Source organism: Oncorhynchus gorbuscha, unplaced genomic scaffold, assembly GCF_021184085.1.
Source record: "Oncorhynchus gorbuscha isolate QuinsamMale2020 ecotype Even-year unplaced genomic scaffold, OgorEven_v1.0 Un_scaffold_3039, whole genome shotgun sequence".
Lineage (NCBI taxonomy): Eukaryota > Metazoa > Chordata > Actinopteri > Salmoniformes > Salmonidae > Oncorhynchus > Oncorhynchus gorbuscha.
Genome location: NW_025747396.1, coordinates 18,674 through 40,000, shown reverse-complemented (window position 1 = coordinate 40,000; position 21,327 = coordinate 18,674). Strand labels below are relative to the sequence as shown.

The 21,327-nt window shown below is 41.2% G+C and overlaps 1 protein-coding gene across 1 annotated transcript in view; it reads right to left on the bottom strand.

Moving 5' to 3' along the window:
* LOC124027250 (caskin-1-like) overlaps positions 1 to 21,088 on the bottom strand; it is a 33,601-nt gene extending 12,513 nt beyond the window's left edge. The window contains exons 1-6 of the mRNA XM_046339712.1: positions 21,063 to 21,088; positions 20,579 to 20,673; positions 20,243 to 20,360; positions 8,853 to 8,951; positions 2,499 to 2,698; positions 2,040 to 2,121 (exon numbers count right to left, since the gene is read on the bottom strand). Of these exons, the coding sequence (XP_046195668.1) occupies positions 2,040 to 2,121; positions 2,499 to 2,698; positions 8,853 to 8,951; positions 20,243 to 20,360; positions 20,579 to 20,659 (580 nt within the window). The 5' untranslated portion in view covers positions 20,660 to 20,673; positions 21,063 to 21,088. The remainder of the gene's footprint in view (positions 1 to 2,039; positions 2,122 to 2,498; positions 2,699 to 8,852; positions 8,952 to 20,242; positions 20,361 to 20,578; positions 20,674 to 21,062) is intronic.
* Between the last annotated feature and the right edge of the window lie 239 nt (positions 21,089 to 21,327).

Genomic DNA, 21,327 nt, shown 5'->3' with positions numbered 1-21,327 from the left:
ATATTACAGTAATATTATTCTGGGTACCTGCTGCCTGCCCCACAGACCTGCTGCCTGCTCCACAGACCTGGACAGGTCCTGTTACTATTATTATAGTTGTTATTAATATTACAGTAATATTATTCTGGGTACCTGCTGCCTGCTCCACAGACCTGGACTGGTCCTGTTACTATTATTATAGTTGTTATTAATATTACAGTAATATTATTCTGGGTACCTGCTGCCTGCTCCACAGACCTGGACTGGTCCTGTTACTATTATTATAGTTGTTATTAATATTACAGTAATATTATTCTGGGTACCTGCTGCCTGCTCCACAGACCTGGACTGGTCCTGCTACTATTATTATAGTTGTTATTAATATTACAGTAATATTATTCTGGTTACCTGCTGCCTGCTCCACAGACCTGGACTGGTCCTGTTACTATTATTATAGTTGTTATTAATATTACAGTAATATTATTCTGGGTACCTGCTCCCTGCTCCACAGACGTGGACTGGTCCTGTTACTATTATTATAGTTGTTATTCATATTACAGTAATATTATTCTGGGTACCTGCTCCCTGCTCCACAGACGTGGACTGGTCCTGTTACTATTATTATAGTTGTTATTCATATTACAGTAATATTATTCTGGGTACCTGCTGCCTGCTCCACAGACCTGGACTGGTCCTGTTACTATTATTATAGTTGTTATTAATATTACGGTAATATTATTCTGGGTACCTGCTGCCTGCTCCACAGACCTGGACAGGTCCTGTTACTATTATTATAGTTGTTATTAATATTACAGTAATATTATTCTGGGTACCTGCTGCCTGCTCCACAGACCTGGACTGGTCCTGTTACTATTATTATAGTTGTTATTAATATTACAGTAATATTATTCTGGGTACCTGCTCCCTGCTCCACAGACCTGGACTGGTCCTGTTACTATTATTATAGTTGTTATTAATATTACAGTAATATTATTCTGGGTACCTGCTCCCTGCTCCACAGACCTGGACTGGTCCTGTTACTATTATTATAGTTGTTATTAATATTACAGTAATATTATTCTGGGTACCTGCTGCCTGCTCCACAGACCTGGACTGGTCCTGTTACTATTATTATAGTTGTTATTAATATTACAGTAATATTATTCTGGGTACCTGCTCCCTGCTCCACAGACCTGGACTGGTCCTGTTACTATTATTATAGTTGTTATTAATATTACAGTAATATTATTCTGGGTACCTGCTGCCTGCTCCACAGACCTGGACTGGTCCTGTTACTATTATTATAGTTGTTATTAATATTACAGTAATATTATTCTGGGTACCTGCTGCCTGCTCCACAGACCTGGACTGGTCCTGTTACTATTATTATAGTTGTTATTAATATTACAGTAATATTATTCTGGGTACCTGCTGCCTGCTCCACAGACCTGCTGCCTGCTCCACAGACTTGGACTGGTCCTGTTACTATTATTATAGTTGTTATTAATATTACAGTAATATTATTCTGGGTACCTGCTGCCTGCTCCACAGACCTGGACTGGTCCTGTTACTATTATTATAGTTGTTATTAATATTACAGTAATATTATTCTGGGTACCTGCTGCCTGCTCCACAGACTTGGACTGGTCCTGTTACTATTATTATAGTTGTTATTAATATTACAGTAATATTATTCTGGGTACCTGCTGACTGCTCCACAGACCTGGACTGGTCCTGTTACTATTATTATAGTTGTTATTAATATTACAGTAATATTATTCTGGGTACCTGCTGCCTGCTCCACATTGGACTGGTCCTGTTACTATTATTATAGTTGTTATTAATATTACAGTAATATTATTCTGGGTACCTGCTGCCTGCTCCACAGACCTGGACTGGTCCTGTTACTATTATTATAGTTGTTATTAATATTACAGTAATATTATTCTGGGTACCTGCTGCATGCTCCACAGACCTGCTGCCTGCTCCACAGACCTGGACTGGTCCTGTTACTATTATTATAGTTGTTATTAATATTACAGTAATATTATTCTGGGTACCTGCTGCCTGCTCCACAGACTTGGACTGCTCCAACAGATGCTCCTTTGCCTTTATTGACTGGGACATCACTGTGGCTAGGAGCTAAACATAAACACACACATGCACAAGAGCTTTAGTCAATCTGTGAATCAGAATTGAAGAACAAGTTAGCACAAACACACACCTGAAACACACACACACTCCTGAGACACACACACACACACAAACACACAACACACACACACACACACAAACACACACACACACACACACACACACACACACACACACACACACACACACACACACACACACACACACACACACACACACACACACACACACACACACACACACACACACACACACACACACACACACACACACACACACACACACACACACACACACACAAGCCTGAAACACACACCAGAGACAGGCTTAGTTCCTCTGTCAATCAGAGGAAGATGGACACCCACCTTGACTCCCTCCGACTGCGCGTGGAGCCCGGGAGCGTTGAGGCCATGTGTGTTCAGGCTGCTAGCTGGCGTGTTAGTAGCGTGTGCTGTGGCAGGCGGAGGAGGCGTATTCAGGGCGTGTTGTGTATTTCCAGAACTCTGGACGCTGCCGAGGGAACGAACGCTACCCAGACTACCCACACTGCTGCTACGGTCACCACCTACACACATCCACAAATGTACATACACACACGCACGCATCCACGCACACACACACACGCAGGTTTAGATATAATGTGTTGTTCCTCAGGGGTTCTATTATAGGAATAGATCGAATGTGTTATTCCTCAGGGGTTCTATTATAGGAATAGATAGAATGTGGTGTTCCTCAGGGTTCTATTCTAGGAATAGATAGATAGAATGTGGTGTTCCTCAGGGTTATATTCTAGGAATAGATAGAATGTGGTGTTCCTCAGGGGTTCTATTCTAGGAATAGATAGAATGTGGTGTTCCTCAGGGTTCTAGTCTAGGAATAGATAGAATGTGGTGTTCCTCATGGTTCTATTCTAGGAATAGATAGATAGAATGTGGTGTTCCTCAGGGTTATATTCTAGGAATAGATAGAATGTGGTTTTCCTCAGGGTTCTATTCTAGGAATATATAGATAGAATGTGGTGTTCCTCAGGGTTCTATTCTAGGACCTCTCTTATTTCTGATAGTAATAATGCTATGATCAATGTCATCTATTATGCACACAGGCACAGAAATACAGTGCCTTCAGAAAGTATCACACCCCTTGACTTCCTCCACATTTTGTTTTGTTTCAGCTTAAATTTTAAATGGATTACATCATTTTTGTATATCTTTTTTTTACCCCCTTTTCCTCCCAATTGTGATATTTTCTCATCACTCATCGCAGGCTCTGGAGAAGCGAAGGTCGAGTCATGCGTCCTCTGAAACATGACCCGCCAAACCTCGCTTCTTAACACCCGCCCACTTAACACAGAAGCCAGCTGCACCAATATGTCGGAGGAAACACCGTTCAATTGACGACTGGAGTCAGCCTGCAAGCACCTGGCCCGCCACAAGGAGTCGCTAGAGCGCAATGAGCCAGGTAAAGCCCCCCCCCCCGACACCCCAAAAAAGCAGACATTGAATATCCCTTTGAGCATGGTATTACTTACATTTTGGATGGTGTATCAATACACCCAGTCACTATAAAGATACAGGCGTCCTTCCTAACTCAGTTGCCGGAGGGGAAGGAAACCGCTCAGGGATTTCATCATGAGGCCAATGGTGACTTTAAAACAGTTACCGTGATAGAAAACTGAGGATGGGTCAACAACATTGTAGTTACTCCACAATACTAACCTGATTGACAGAGTAAAAAGACGGAAGCCTGTACAAAATAAAATAAAAATTCCAACATATGCATCCTGTTTAAACAGGAAGCACTAAAGTAATACTGAAAAAAAATGTGGCAAGGAAATTCACGTTTTGTCCTGAATACAGTGTTTGGAGCAAAAACAAGTTACATGCTGATCTGTTTCACCTGTCCTTGTGATTGTCTCCACCCACCTCCAGGTGTCGCCCATCTTTCCCATTATCCCCTGGGTATTCATACATGTGTTCTCTGTTTGTCCGTTCCCAGTTCGTCTTGTTTGTCAACTCAACCAGCGTTTTTGTCTCAGCTCCTGCTTCCCCCCCAGTCTAACTTTTTCTCGTCCTCCTGGTTTTGACACTTGCCTGTCCTGTCTCTGAGCCCGCCTGCCTGACCACTCTGCTTGCCCCTGACCTGACCCTGAGCCTACTTGCCATCCCGTAACTTTCCCCCACTACTCTGGTTATCGACCCCTGCCTGCCTTGACCTGTCGTTTGCCTGCCCTGTTGCTGTAATAAACATTGTTACTCCGACACAGTCTGCATCTGGGTCTTACCTTCGAACCTGATAATACAACGCATTACTGAGTTTCACTCTCCATATTTTCAAGCATATGTGGTGGCTGCATCATGTTATGGGTATGCTTGTTATCTTTAAGGACTGTTGAGTTTTTCAGGATGAAAAAGAAACGTAATGGAACTAAGCACAGGTATCCGAAACGCGTCAGAGTTTTAAAACTTGTGGTCCTCGTGGTCCTTCTGTAGCTCAGTTGGTAGAGCATGGCGCTTGTAACGCCAGGGTAGTGGGTTCGATCCCCGGGACCACCCATACGTAGAATGTATGCACACATGACTGTAAGTCGCTTTGGATAAAAGCGTCTGCTAAATGGCATATATTATTATTATAAAACTTGGTTTCCATTGACCATGCCATATAAATAGGCAGGTAGCATAGCGGTTAGAGCATTGGGCCAGTAACCTAGTGGTTAGAGCATTGGGCCAGTTACCATAAGGTTGCAAGATTGAATCCCCGAGCTGACGAGGTAAAAATCTGTCATTCTACCCCTGATCAAGGCATTTAACCCACTGTCCTCTGGTAGGCCGTCATTGTGAATAAAAATGTGTTCTTAACCGACTTGCCTAGTTAAATCAAGGTAACAAATAAATAAAGGCGTTTTAATTAATTATATGAAGAGTGCCTTGGTCCTCCATTCGTTTTGAACACATGGTTAAGACTGATTTCCACCAGACAAAGGGAGAGGAATTCACCTTTCAGCAGGACAACAGCCTAAAACACAAGGCCAAATCTACACTGGAGTTGCTTACCAAGAAGACAGTGAATGTTCCTGAGTTGCAGGTTTTGACTTAAATCTGCTTGAAAATCTATGGCAAGACTTGAAAATGGGTTGTCTAGCAATGATCAACAACCAACTTGACAGAGTTTATGGGCAGATGTTGTACAATGCAGGTGTGCAAAGCTCTTAGAGATTTACCCAGAGAGACTCACAGCTGTAATCGCTGTCAAAGGTGATTCTAACCAGTATTGACTCAGGGTCTTACCCAGAAAGACTCACAGTATTGACTCAGGGTCTTACCCAGAAAGACTCACAGTATTGACTCAGGGTCTTACCCAGAAAGACTCACAGTATTGACTCAGGGTCTTACCCAGAACGACTCACAGTATTGACTCAGGGTCTTACCCAGAAAGACTCACAGTATTGACTCAGGGTCTTACCCAGAAAGACTCACAGTATTGACTCAGGGTCTTACCCAGAAAGACTCACTGTATTGACTCAGGGTCTTACCCAGAAAAACTCACAGTATTGACTCAGGGTCTTACCCAGAAAGACTCACAGTATTGACTCAGGGTCTTACCCAGAAAGAATCACAGTATTGACTCAGGGTCTTACCCAGAAAGACTCACAGTATTGACTCAGGGTCTTACCCAGAAAGACTCACAGTATTGTGTGAACACATTTGTAAATGAGATATTTCTGTATTGTATGTTGTAATTATGGGGTAGATGGGTGAGAAAACACATATTCAGGGTCTTACCCAGAGACATATTTAATCTGAATTCAGGCTGGAACAACAAATATGTGGAATAAGTCCAGGGGGTTTGAATACTTTCTGATGGCACCATATTCAATAAGTCCAGGGGGTTTGAATACTTTCTGATGGCACCATATTCAATAAGTCCAGGGGGTTTGAATACTTTCTGATGGCACCATATTCAATAAGTCCAGGGGGTTTGAATACTTTCTGATGGCACCATATTCAATAAGTCCAGGGGGTTTGAATACTTTCTGATGGCACCATATTCAATAAGTCCAGGGGGTTTGAATACTTTCTGATGGCACCATATTCAATAAGTCCAGGGGGTTTGAATACTTTCTGATGGCACCATATTCAATAAGTCCAGGGGGTTTGAATACTTTCTGATGGCACCATATTCAATAAGTCCAGGGGGTTTGAATACTTTCTGATGGCACCATATTCAATAAGTCCAGGGGGTTTGAATACTTTCTGATGGCACCATATTCAATAAGTCCAGGGGGTTTGAATACTTTCTGATGGCACCATATTCAATAAGTCCAGGGGGTTTGAATACTTTCTGATGGCACCATATTCAATAAGTCCAGGGGTTTGAATACTTTCTGATGGCACCATATTCAATAAGTCCAGGGGTTTGAATACTTTCTGATGGCACCATATTCAATAAGTCCAGGGGTTTGAATACTTTCTGATGGCACCATATTCAATAAGTCCAGGGGTTTGAATACTTTCTGATGGCACCATATTCAATAAGTCCAGGGGTTTGAATACTTTCTGATGGCACCATATTCAATAAGTCCAGGGGTTTGAATACTTTCTGATGGCACCATATTCAATAAGTCCAGGGGGTTTGAATACTTTCTGATGGCACCATATTCAATAAGTCCAGGGGGTTTGAATACTTTCTGATGGCACCATATTCAATAAGTCCAGGGGGTTTGAATACTTTCTGATGGCACCATATTCCATTATACACATGTTCAAATATTGACTTATATTTATAAATGAACTATATCAATGAACTATAGTAACTATATTAATGAACTATACCCCTAACTACACACTAACCCTAACTATATTAATGAACTATATTAATGAACTATATTAATGAACTATGTTAACTATATTAATGAACTATATTAATGAACTATATTAATGAACTATACCCCTAACTACACACTACCCCAAACTATATTAATGAACTATATTAGTGAACTATATTAATGAACTATGTTAACTATATTAATGAACTATATTAATGAACTATATTAATGAACTATATTAACTATATTAATGAACTATATTAGTGAACTATATTAATGAACTATATTAGTGAACTATATTAATGAACTATGTTAACTATATTAATGAACTATATTAGTGAACTATATTAATGAACTATATTAACTATATTAATGAACTATATTAGTGAACTATATTAATGAACTATATTAACTATATTAATGAACTATATTAATGAACTATATTAATGAACTATACCCCTAACTACACACAACCCCTAACTATATTAATGAACTATATTAGTGAACTATATTAGTGAACTATATTAGCTATATTAATGAACTATATTAATGAACTATATTAACTATATTAATTAACTATATTAATGAACTATATTAACTATATTAATGAACTATATTAATGATCTATATTAACTATATTAATGAACTATATCAATGAACTATATTAATGAACTATATAAATTAACTATATTAATGAACTATATTAATGAACTATATTAATGAACTATATTAATGAACTATATAAATGCACTATATTAATTGACTATATTAATGAACTATATTAATGAACTATATTAATGAACTATATAAATGCACTATATTAATTGACTATATTAACTATATTAATGAACTATATTAATGAACTATATTAACTATATTAATGAACTATATTAATGATCTATATTAACTATATTAATGAACTATATCAATGAACTATATTAATGAACTATATAAATTAACTATATTAATGAACTATATTAATGATCTATATTAATGAACTATATTAATGAACTATATTAATGAACTATATAAATGCACTATATTAATTGACTATATTAACTATATTAAAGAACTATATTAATGAACTATATTAATTACCTATATTAATTAACAATAGTAATTGACAATATTAACTATATTAATTCACTATATTAATTAAATATATTAATTTACTATATTAACTATATTAAGTAACTATATTAACTAACTATATTAATTAACTATATTAACTAACTATATTAATTAACTATATTAACTAACTATATTATTTAACTATATTAATTAACTATATTAATGAACTATATTAATGAACTATATTAATTAACTATATTAACTAACTATATTATTTAACTATATTAATGAACTATATTAATTAACTGTATTAATTAACTATATTATTTAACTATATTATTTAACTATATTAATTAACTATATTAATGAACTATATTAATTAACTATATTAACTAACTATATTATTTAACTATATTAATTAACTATATTAATTAACTATATTAATTAACTATATTAATTAACTATATTAACTAACTATATTAACTAACTATATTATTTAACTATATTAATGAACTATATGAACTAACTATATTAATTAACTATATTATTTAACTATATTAATGAACTATATTAATTAACTATATTAACTAACTATATTAATTAACTATATTAATGAACTATATTAAGACACTATATTAATTAATTATATTAATTAACTATATTAATTAACTATATTAACTATATTAACTAACTATATTATTTAACTATATTAATTAACGATATTAACTATATTAATTAACTATATTAATGAACCATATTAATTAATAACACACACAACTGCACAATACACCTACCAATACACAAACACAACAACACACCCTCGTACCTGCGAGGGGCTTCCGGAGAACCCAGACATCCTCGCTGGAGCCGCCCTGCTGGCCAAGTGTGGGAGAGCCGTGGGGACTGGACTCAGAGCCCCGAGAACCTGACACACCCACACACACACAAAAACACATGGACACACACAAACACACACACAAACAAACAAAGACACTGCGATCAACCCCTTCATCACCACTTTAACCTGCTGACACACTACCCCTTATTACCCTGCTGACACATTACCCCTTATTACCCTGCTGACACACTACCCCTTATTACCCTGCTGACACTACCCCTTATTACCCTGCTGACACTACCCCTTATTACCCTGCTGACACACTACCCCTTATTACCCTGCTGACACACTACCCCTTATTACCCTGCTGACACACTACCCCTTATTACCCTGCTGACACACTACCCCTTATTACCCCTTATTACCCTGCTGACACACTACCCCTTATTACCCTGCTGACACACTACCCCTTATTACCCTGCTGACTTATTACCCCTTATTACCCTGCTGACTTATTACCCCTTATTACCCTACTGACACACTACCCCTTATTACCCTACTGACACACTACCCCTTATTACCCTGCTGACACACTACCCCTTATTACCCTGCTGACTTATTACCCCTTATTACCCTGCTGACACACTACCCCTTATTACCCTGCTGACACACTACCCCTTGTTACCCTGCTGACACACTACCCCATATTACCCCTTATTACCCCTTATTACCCTGCTGATACACTACCCCTTATTACCCTGCTGACTTATTACCCCTTATTACCCCTTATTACCCTGCTGACACACTACCCCTTATTACCCTGCTGACACACTACCCCTTATTACCCCTTATTACCCTGCTGACACACTACCCCGTATTACCCTGCTGACACACTACCCCCTATTACCCTGCTGACACACTACCCCTTATTACCCTGCTGATACACTACCCCTTATTACCCCTTATTACCCTGCTGACACACTACCCCTTATTACCCTGCTGATACACTACCCCTTATTACCCTGCTGATACACTACCCCTTATTACCCCGCTGATACACTACCCCTTATTACCCTGCTGACACACTACCCCTTATTACCCTGCTGATACACTACCCCTTATTACCCTGCTGACACACTACCCCTTATTACCCCCTATTACCCTGCTGATACACTACCCCTTATTACCCTGCTGACACACTACCCCTTATTGCCCCTTATTACCCTGCTGACACACTACCCCTTATTACCCTGCTGACACACTACCCCTTATTACCCTGCTGACACACTACCCCTTATTACCCTGCTGACACACTACCCCTTATTACCCCTTATTACCCTGCTGACACACTACCCCTTATTACCCTGCTGACACACTACCCCTTATTACCCTGCTGACACACTACCCCTTATTACCCTGCTGACACTACCCCTTATTACCCTGCTGATACACTACCCCTTATTACCCTGCTGATACACTACCCCTTATTACCCTGCTGACACACTACCCCTTATTACCCTGCTGACACACTACCCCTTATTACCCCTTATTACCCTGCTGACACACTACCCCTTATTACCCCTTATTACACACCACCATACACCCCATCTACACACCACCATACAACCCCATCTACACACCATCTACACACCACCTTACCCCATCTACACACCACCATACAACCCCACCTTACCCCATCTACACACCACCATACAACCTCATCTACACACCACCATACAACCCCACCTTACCCATCTACACATCACCATACAACCCCACCTTACCCCATCTACATACCACCTTACCCCATCTACACACCACCATACAATCCCACCTTACCCCATCTACACACCACCATACAACCCCACCTTACCCCATCTACACACCACCATACAACCCCACCTACACACCACCATACAACCCCACCTTACCCCATCTACACACCACCATACAACCCCACCTTACCCCATCTACACACCACCATACAACCTCACCTTACCCCACCTACACACCACCATACAACCCCATCTACACACCACCATACAACCCCACCTTACCCCATCTACACACCACCATACAACCCCACCTTACCCCATTTCCACACCACCATACAAACCCACCTTATCCCATCTACACACCACCATACAACCTCACCTACACACAACCATACAACCCCATCTACACACCACCATACAACCCCACCTTACCCCATCTACACACCACCATACAACCCCACCTTACCCCATCTACACACCACCTTACCCCATCTACACACCACCATACAACCCCACCATACCACCCCACCTTACCCCATCTCCACCCCACCATACAACCCCACCTTACCCCATCTCCACCCCACCATAACCCATCTACACACCACCATACAACCCCACCATACCCCATCTACACACCACCATACAACCCCACCTTACCCCATCTACACACCACCATACAACCCCATCTACACACCACCATTCCACTCCACCTTACCCCATCTATACACCACCATACAACCCCACCTTACCCCATCTACACACAAGTCCATACATCCCCACCTTACCCCATCTATACACCACCATGCAACCCCACCTTACCCCATCTACACACCACCATGCAACCCCACCTTACCCCATCTATACACCACCATGCAGCCCCACCTTACCCCATCTATACACCACCATACCAACCCACCTTACCCCATCTACACACCACCATACAACCCCACCTTACCCCACCTACACACCACCATACAACCCCATCTACACACCACCATACAACCCCACCTACACACCACCATACACCCCCACATTACCCCATCTACACACCACCATACAACCCCACCTTACCCCATCTACACACCACCATACAACCCCATCTTACCCCATCTACACACCACCATACAACCCCACCTTACCCCATCTACACACCACCATACAACCCCACCTTACCCCATCTACACACCACCATACAACCCCACCTTACCCCATCTACACACCACCATACAACCCCACCTTACCCCATCTACACACCACCATACAACCCCACCTCCACACCACCATACAACCCCACCTCCACACCACCATACAACCCCATCTACACACCACCATACCAACCCACCTACACACCACCATACAACCCCACCATACCACCCCACCTCAGCCCATCTACACACCACCATACAACCCCACCTTACCCCATCTACACACCACCATACAACCCCACCTTACCCCATCTACACACCACCATACAACCCCATCTACACACCACCATACAACCCCACCTTACCCCATCTACACACCACCATACAACCCCATCTACACACCACCATACAACCCCACCTTACCCCATCTACACACCACCATACAACCCCACCTTACCCCATCTACACACCACCATACAACCCCACCTTACCCCATCTACACACCACCATACAACCTCACCTTACCCCACCTACACACCACCATACAACCCCACCTTACCCCATCTACACACCACCATGCAACCCCACCTTACCCCATCTACACACCACCATACAACCCCACCTTACCCCACCTACACACCACCATACAACCCCATCTACACACCACCATACAACCCCACCTCCACACCACCATACAACTCCACCTTACCCCATCTACACATCACCATACAACCCCACCTCCACACCACCATACAAACCCACCTTACCCCATCTACACATCACCATACAACCCCATCTACACACCACCATACAACCCCACCTACACACCACCATACAACCCCATCTACACACCACCATACCACCCCATCTACCCACCACCTTACCCCATCTACACACCACCATACCAACCCACCTTACCCCACCTACACACCACCATACAACCCCACCTTACCCCATCTACACACCACCATACAACCCCACCTTACCCCATCTACACACAAAACCACACAAAGTCCTTAAATTATTTCTACGTAGTGATACATAGAAATAGGACAAGATAGATTGGCAGACAGAGACGGAGTGGAGATACGTGCGTGAGCAGCACAGGCCATGCATACCTAATCTATAATATCTAGACTATAACTAAAACTAAAACCACCAAAGCACCACTACCATGTAGAACTAGTACACAACACCTATAATATACTATAACTAAAACAAGCACCACTATTACAACCCAACAACATCTATAATATCAACCCCATAACTAACACTAAAACCACCACAAGCACCACTACTACATGTAGAACTAGTATTAGTACAACAACAACAACAACAACAACAACAGATCTATAATATCAGACTATAACTAACCACCTAAAACCACCACAATCTACACACCACTACTACATGTAGAACTAGTATTACCTAAAACCACAACAACAACAACCACAACAACAGATCTATAATATCTAGACTATAACTAACACTAAAACCACCACAAGCACCCCCACCATTAGAACTAGTATTAGTACACCACCATACAACCCCACCTTACCCCATCTACACACAAAACACAACAACAGATCTATAATATCTCCTTAAAACCACCACAAGCAACTACTACATGTAGAACTAGTATTAGTACCAAAACAACAACAACAACAACAGAGACTATAACTAACACTAAAACCACCACAAGCACCACTACTACATGTAGAACTAGTATTAGTACCAAAACAACAACAACAACAGATCTATAATACAGGCCATGCACTACATGTAGAACTAGTATTATCTATAATATCTAGACTATAACTAACACTAAAACCACCACAAGCACCACTACTACATGTAGAACTAGTATTAGTACCACAACAACAACAACAACAACAACAGATCTATAATATCTAGACTATAACTAACACTAAAACCACCACAAGCACCACTACTACATGTAGAACTAGTATTAGTACCACAACAACAACAACAACAGATCTATAATATCTAGACTATAACTAACACTAAAACCACCACAAGCACCACTACTCCATGTAGAACTAGTATTAGTACCACAACAACAACAACAACAACAACAGATCTATAATATCTAGACTATAACTAACACTAAAAACACCACAAGCACCACTACTACATGTAGAACTAGTATTAGTACCACAACAACAACAACAACAGATCTATAATATCTAGACTATAACTAACACTAAAACCACCACAAGCACCACTACTACATGTAGAACTAGTATTAGTACCAACAACAACAACAACAACAACAGATCTATAATATCTAGACTATAACTAACACTAAAACCACCACAAGCACCACTACTACATGTAGAACTAGTATTAGTACAACAACAACAACAACAACAACAACAGATCTATAATATCTAGACTATAACTAACACTAAAACCACCACAAGCACCACTACTACATGTAGAACTACCAAAACAACAACAACAACAGATCTATAATATTAGTACACTACTACATGTAGAACTAGTATTAACAACAACAACAACAGATCTATAATATCTAGACTATAACTAACACTAAAACCACCACAAGCACCACTACTACATGTAGAACTAGTATTAGTACCAAAACAACAACAACAACAACAGATCTATAATATCTAGACTATAACTAACACTAAAACCACCACAAGCACCACTACTACATGTAGAACTAGTATTAGTACCAAAACAACAACAACAACAGATCTATAATATCTAGACTATAACTAACACTAAAACCACCACAAGCACCACTACTACATGTAGAACTAGTATTAGTACCAAAACAAAACAACAACAACAACAACAGATCTATAATATCTAGACTATAACTAACACTAAAACCACCACAAGCACCACTACTACATGTAGAACTAGTATTAGTACCAAAACAACAACAACAACAGATCTATAATATCTAGACTATAACTAACACTAAAACCACCACAAGCACCACTACTACATGTAGAACTAGTATTAGTACCACAACAACAACAACAACAACAACAACAGATCTATAATATCTAGACTATAACTAACACTAAAACCACCACAAGCACCACTACTACATGTAGAACTAGTATTAGTACCACAACAACAACAACAACAGATCTATAATATCTAGACTATAACTAACACTAAAACCACCACAAGCACCACTACTACATGTAGAACTAGTATTAGTACCACAACAACAACAACAACAACAACAGATCTATAATATCTAGACTATAACTAACACTAAAACCACCACAAGCACCACTACTACATGTAGAACTAGTATTAGTACAACAACAACAACAACAACAACAACAGATCTATAATATCTAGACTATAACTAACACTAAAACCACCACAAGCACCACTACTACATGTAGAACTAGTATTAGTACCACAACAACAACAACAACAACAACAACAACAGATCTATAATATCTAGACTATAACTAACACTAAAACCACCACAAGCACCACTACTACATGTAGAACTAGTATTAGTACAACAACAACAACAACAACAGATCTATAATATCTAGACTATAACTAACACTAAAACCACCACAAGCACCACTACTACATGTAGAACTAGTATTAGTACCACAACAACAACAACAACAACAGATCTATAATATCTAGACTATAACTAACACTAAAACCACCACAAGCACCACTACTACATGTAGAACTAGTATTAGTACAACAACAACAACAACAACAACAACAACAGCAGATCTATAATATCTAGACTATAACTAACACTAAAACCACCACAAGCACCACTACTACATGTAGAACTAGTATTAGTACCAAAACAACAACAACAACAACAACAACAGATCTATAATATCTAGACTATAACTAACACTAAAACCACCACAAGCACCACTACTACATGTAGAACTAGTATTAGTACCACAACAACAACAACAACAACAGATCTATAATATCTAGACTATAACTAACACTAAAACCACCACAAGCACCACTACTACATGTAGAACTAGTATTAGTACCAAAACAACAACAACAACAACAGATCTATAATATCTAGACTATAACTAACACTAAAAAACCACCATGTAGAACAAGCACAACAACAACAACAGATCTATAATATCTAGACTATAACTAACACTAAAAGTACAAGCACCACAACAACAACAAAACAACAACAACAGATCTATAATATCTAGACTATAACTAACACTAAACTAACCACCACAAGCACCACTACTACATGTAGAACTAGTATTAGTACCAAAAAACAACAACAACAACAGATCTATAATATCTAGACTATAACTAACACTAAAACCACCACAAGCACCACTACTACATGTAGAACTAGTATTAGTACCAATGGTCAACACTAACAATGCTGCTAACTAATGGTAGCAATATGACCACTGTTATGATTATTAACAATAATGCAAATAATTACTACAACAATAAATGCAAATAATACTACTACAACTATTGATAATACTGCAAATACTACTACTACAACTATTGATAATACTGCAAATAATACTACTACAACTATTGATAATACTGCAAATAATACTACTACAACTATTGATAATACTGCAAATAATACTACTACAACTATTGATAATACTGCAAATAATACTACTACAACTATTGATAATACTGCAAATAATACTACTACAACTAATAATACTACTACAACTATTGATAATACTGCAAATAATACTACTACAACTATTGATAATACTGCAAATAATACTACTACAACTATTGATAATACTGCAAATAATACTACTACAACTATTGATAATACTGCAAATAATACTACTACAACTATTGATAATACTGCAAATAATACTACTACAACTATTGATAATACTGCAAATAATACTACTACAACTATTGATAATACTGCGAATAATACTACTACAACTATTGATAATACTGCAAATAATACTACTACAACTAATGATAATACTACTACAACTATTGATAATACTGCAAATAATACTACTACAACTATTGATAATACTGCAAATAATACTACTACAACAAATACTACTACTACAACTAATACTGCTACTAATACTACTACAACTAATACTGCTACTAATACTATTACAACTAATACTGCTACTAATACTACTACAACTAATACTGCTACTAATACTACTACAACTAATACTGCTACTAATACTACTACAACTAATACTGCTACTAATACTACTACAACTAATACTGCTACTAATACTATTACAACTAATACTGCTACTAATACTATTACTAGCACTAACCACAGTGATGGGGACACACTACAATAATACTATAGTCATACGATGTACTGATCATAGTATTGATTATATTGAAAATAGTATTGATTATATGATTTATTCACAAGCTAAGAGTTTTAGCTGGATACCTGGCAGGCTTGGCTGCTCCAGACTTGTAGAGAGGGGAGGAGAGGAGAGAGGAGGAGGAGGAGGAGGAGGAGGAGGAGGAGGAGGAGAGAGGAGGAGTGGAGGATAACCAAAGGAGGAGAAGAGAGGTGTGGTTTGCGTGAGAGGAGGATGAGGAGGAAGAGGCAGTGGGAGCATGTGGGAGCGGTGGCCGTTCACCGTGGTAACGAGGCAGGGGGAGGGACAGGGGACGTGCCTACGTAGAAGGAGGGTGTGGCTCTGCTGGGAGAGGGAGGGGCCTAAATACAAACCAGGAAGAGGGAGGGGAAACAACAACAAACCCAAAACAGACAACCAGTCAAATAAAACTCAATATAAATTAAAATATATAAAACTATAATAATAAGTCAACTCAAATATTTATATTAGATATTAACATAACACAATATTATATATACATAATTAAAAATATAAAACAATATCATTCAAAGTTAAAATATACAAATGTTGATAAAAACTAAATGAAATATAAAAACCTAATAAAACAAATGTGAAAAGATGTAAATTAAACATCTGAAACGGAGGGTGAGATGAGGTGAGGGACGGTCTACGAGGTAATGACTGGTAGTCAGCAGGGACGGTCTACGAGGTAATGACAGATAGGCAGCAGGGACGGTCTACGAGGTAATGACTGGTAGTCAGCAGGGACGGTCTACGAGGTAATGACTGGTAGTCAGCAGGGACGGTCTACGAGGTAATGACAGGTAGTCAGCAGGGACGGTCTACGAGGTAATGACTGGTAGGCAGCAGGGACGGTCTACGAGGTAATGACTGGTAGGCAGCAGGGACGGTCTACGAGGTAATGACTGGTAGTCAGCAGGGACGGTCTACGAGGTAATGACAGGTAGGCAGCAGGGACGGTCTACGAGGTAATGACTGGTAGTCAGCAGGGACGGTCTATGAGGTAATGACTGGTAGTCAGCAGGGACGGTCTACGAGGTAATGACTGGTAGTCAGCAGGGACGGTCTACGAGGTAATGACTGGTAGTCAGCAGGGACGGTCTACGAGGTAATGACTGGTAGGCAGCAGGGACGGTCTACGAGGTAATGACTGGTAGGCAGCAGGGACGGTCTACGAGGTAATGACTGGTAGTCAGCAGGGACGGTCTACGAGGTAATGACTGGTAGTCAGCAGGGACGGTCTACGAGGTAATTACAGGTACAGAGACAGGTAGGCAGCAGGGACGGTCTACGAGGTAATGACAGGTACATAGACAGGTAGGCAGCAGGGACGGTCTACGAGGTAATGACTGGTAGGCAGCAGGGACGGTCTACGAGGTAATGACTGGTAGGCAGCAGTCAGCGAGGTCATGACTGGTAGGCAGCAGGGACGGTCTACGAGGTAATGACTGGTAGGCAGCAGGGACGGTCTACGAGGTAATGACTGGTAGGCAGCAGGGACGGTCTACGAGGTAATGACTGGTAGGCAGCAGGGACGGTCTACGAGGTAATGACTGGTAGGCAGCAGGGACGGTCTACGAGGTAATGACTGGTAGTCAGCAGGGACGGTCTACGAGGTAATGACAGGTACAGAGACAGATAGGCAGCAGGGACGGTCTACGAGGTAATGACAGGTACAGAGACAGATAGGCAGCAGGGACGGTCTACGAGGTAATGACAGGTACAGAGACAGATAGGCAGCAGGGACGGTCTACGAGGTAATTACAGGTACAGAGACAGATAGGCAGCAGGGACGGTCTACGAGGTAATGACAGGTACAGAGACAGATAGGCAGCAGGGACGGTCTACGAGGTAATGACAGGTACAGAGACAGATAGGCAGCAGGGACGGTCTACGAGGTAATTACAGGTACAGAGACAGGTAGTCAGCAGGGACGGTCTACGAGGTAATGACTGGTAGGCAGCAGGGACGGTCTACGAGGTAATGACAGGTACAGAGACAGATAGGCAGCAGGGACGGTCTACGAGGTAATTACACGTACAGAGACAGATAGGCAGCAGGGACGGTCTACGAGGTAATGACAGGTACAGAGACAGATAGGCAGCAGGGACGGTCTACGAGGTAATTACAGGTACAGAGACAGATAGGCAGCAGGGACGGTCTACGAGGTAATGACAGGTACAGAGACAGATAGGCAGCAGGGACGGTTTACGAGGTAATGACAGGTACAGAGACAGATAGGCAGCAGGGACGGTCTACGAGGTAATGACAGGTACAGAGACAGATAGGCAGCAGGGACGGTCTACGATGTAATTACAGGTACAGAGACAGATAGGCAGCAGGGACGGTCTACGAGGTAATGACAGGTACAGAGACAGATAGGCAGCAGGGGCGGTCTACGAGGTAATGACAGGTACAGAGACAGATAGGCAGCAGGGACGGTCTACGAGGTAATGACAGGTACAGAGACAGATAGGCAGCAGGGACGGTCTACGAGGTAATGACAGGTACAGAGACAGATAGGCAGCAGGGACGGTCTACGAGGTAATGACAGGTACAGAGACAGATAGGCAGCAGGGACGGTCTACGAGGTAATGACAGGTACAGAGACAGATAGGCAGCAGGGACGGTCTACGAGGTAATGACAGGTACAGAGACAGATAGGCAGCAGGGACGGTCTACGAGGTAATGACAGGTACAGAGACAGATAGGCAGCAGGGACGGTCTACGAGGTAATTACAGGTACAGAGACAGATAGGCAGCAGGGACGGTCTACGAGGTAATGACAGGTACAGAGACAGATAGGCAGCAGGGACGGTCTACGAGGTAATGACAGGTACAGAGACAGATAGTCAGCAGGGACGGTCTACGAGGTAATGACAGGTACAGAGACAGATAGGCAGCAGGGGGAGGGAAGGAAGACGGAGGGATGGAGGGATGATAAGTTAGGAGACAGCTGAGACACAGAGTGCTGTCTAACCCTCACACACACGCACGCTCACACACATACACGCTGTGTGCTGGTCTCTCTCTCTCTCTCTGTTAGGGGTCAGGGGTCACTGTGTGCTGGTCACCTGGCCTCTTGCTGATCACCTCCACCATGCTGGAGGGGAAGTAGCCGACGCGGTCATTTCCTGTCCGGTTGTCATGGATACAACCCTTCCACCGGCCGTCAGAATGCTGCTCCAGAACCTAACACACACACACACACACACCACTGGTTAGGTGCATCTGAGTGTGTGTGTACCGTGATGATGTCTCCAGTCTTGATGTTGAGTGTGTGTGTGTGTGTGTGTGTGTGTGTGTGTGTGTGTGTGTGTGTGTGTGTGTGTGTGTGTGTGTGTGTGTGTGTGTGTGTGTGTGTGTGTGTGTGTGTGTGTGTGTGTGTGTGTGTGTGTGTGTGTGTGTACCGTGATGATGTCTCCAGTCTTGATGTTGAGGCTCGTCAGGTCGTAGTTGTTGCAGTACTCTGTCAGAGCTCTGACCTGCATCGCAGCTGACGCATCTACAAACACACACGCACGCACGCACACGCACGCACACACACACACACGCACACACACACACACACACACACACACACACACACACACACACACACACACACACACACACACACACACACACACACACACACACACACACACACAGAGTCAAACTCAACGTCAAAACACACACACACCCAGCTGTTTAATCACTCTGCTGTCCTGTATGGTTAGTTAGAGTTCAGGGGTCAGGGGTTACCTCTCAGGAGCTGTTTAATCTCTCTTCTGTCCTGTATAGTTAGTTAGAGTTCAGGGGTTAGAGTTCAGGGGTTAGGGGTTACATCTCAGGAGCTGTTTAATCTCTCTGGTGTCCTGTATGGTTAGTTAGAGTTCAGGGGTCAGGGGTTACCTCTCAGCAGCTGTTTGATCTCTCTGCTGGCCTGTGAGGTTAGTTAGAGTTCAGGGGTTATGGGTCAGGGGTTACCTCTCAGCAGCTGTTTGATCTCTCTGCTGGCCTGTGAGGTTAGTTAGAGTTCAGGGGTTAGGGGTCAGGGGTTACCTCTCAGCAGCTGTTTGATCTCTCTGCTGGCCTGTGAGGTTAGTTAGAGTTCAGGGGTTAGGGGTTAGGGGTTACCTCTCAGCAGCTGTTTGATCTCTCTGCTGGCCTGTGAGGT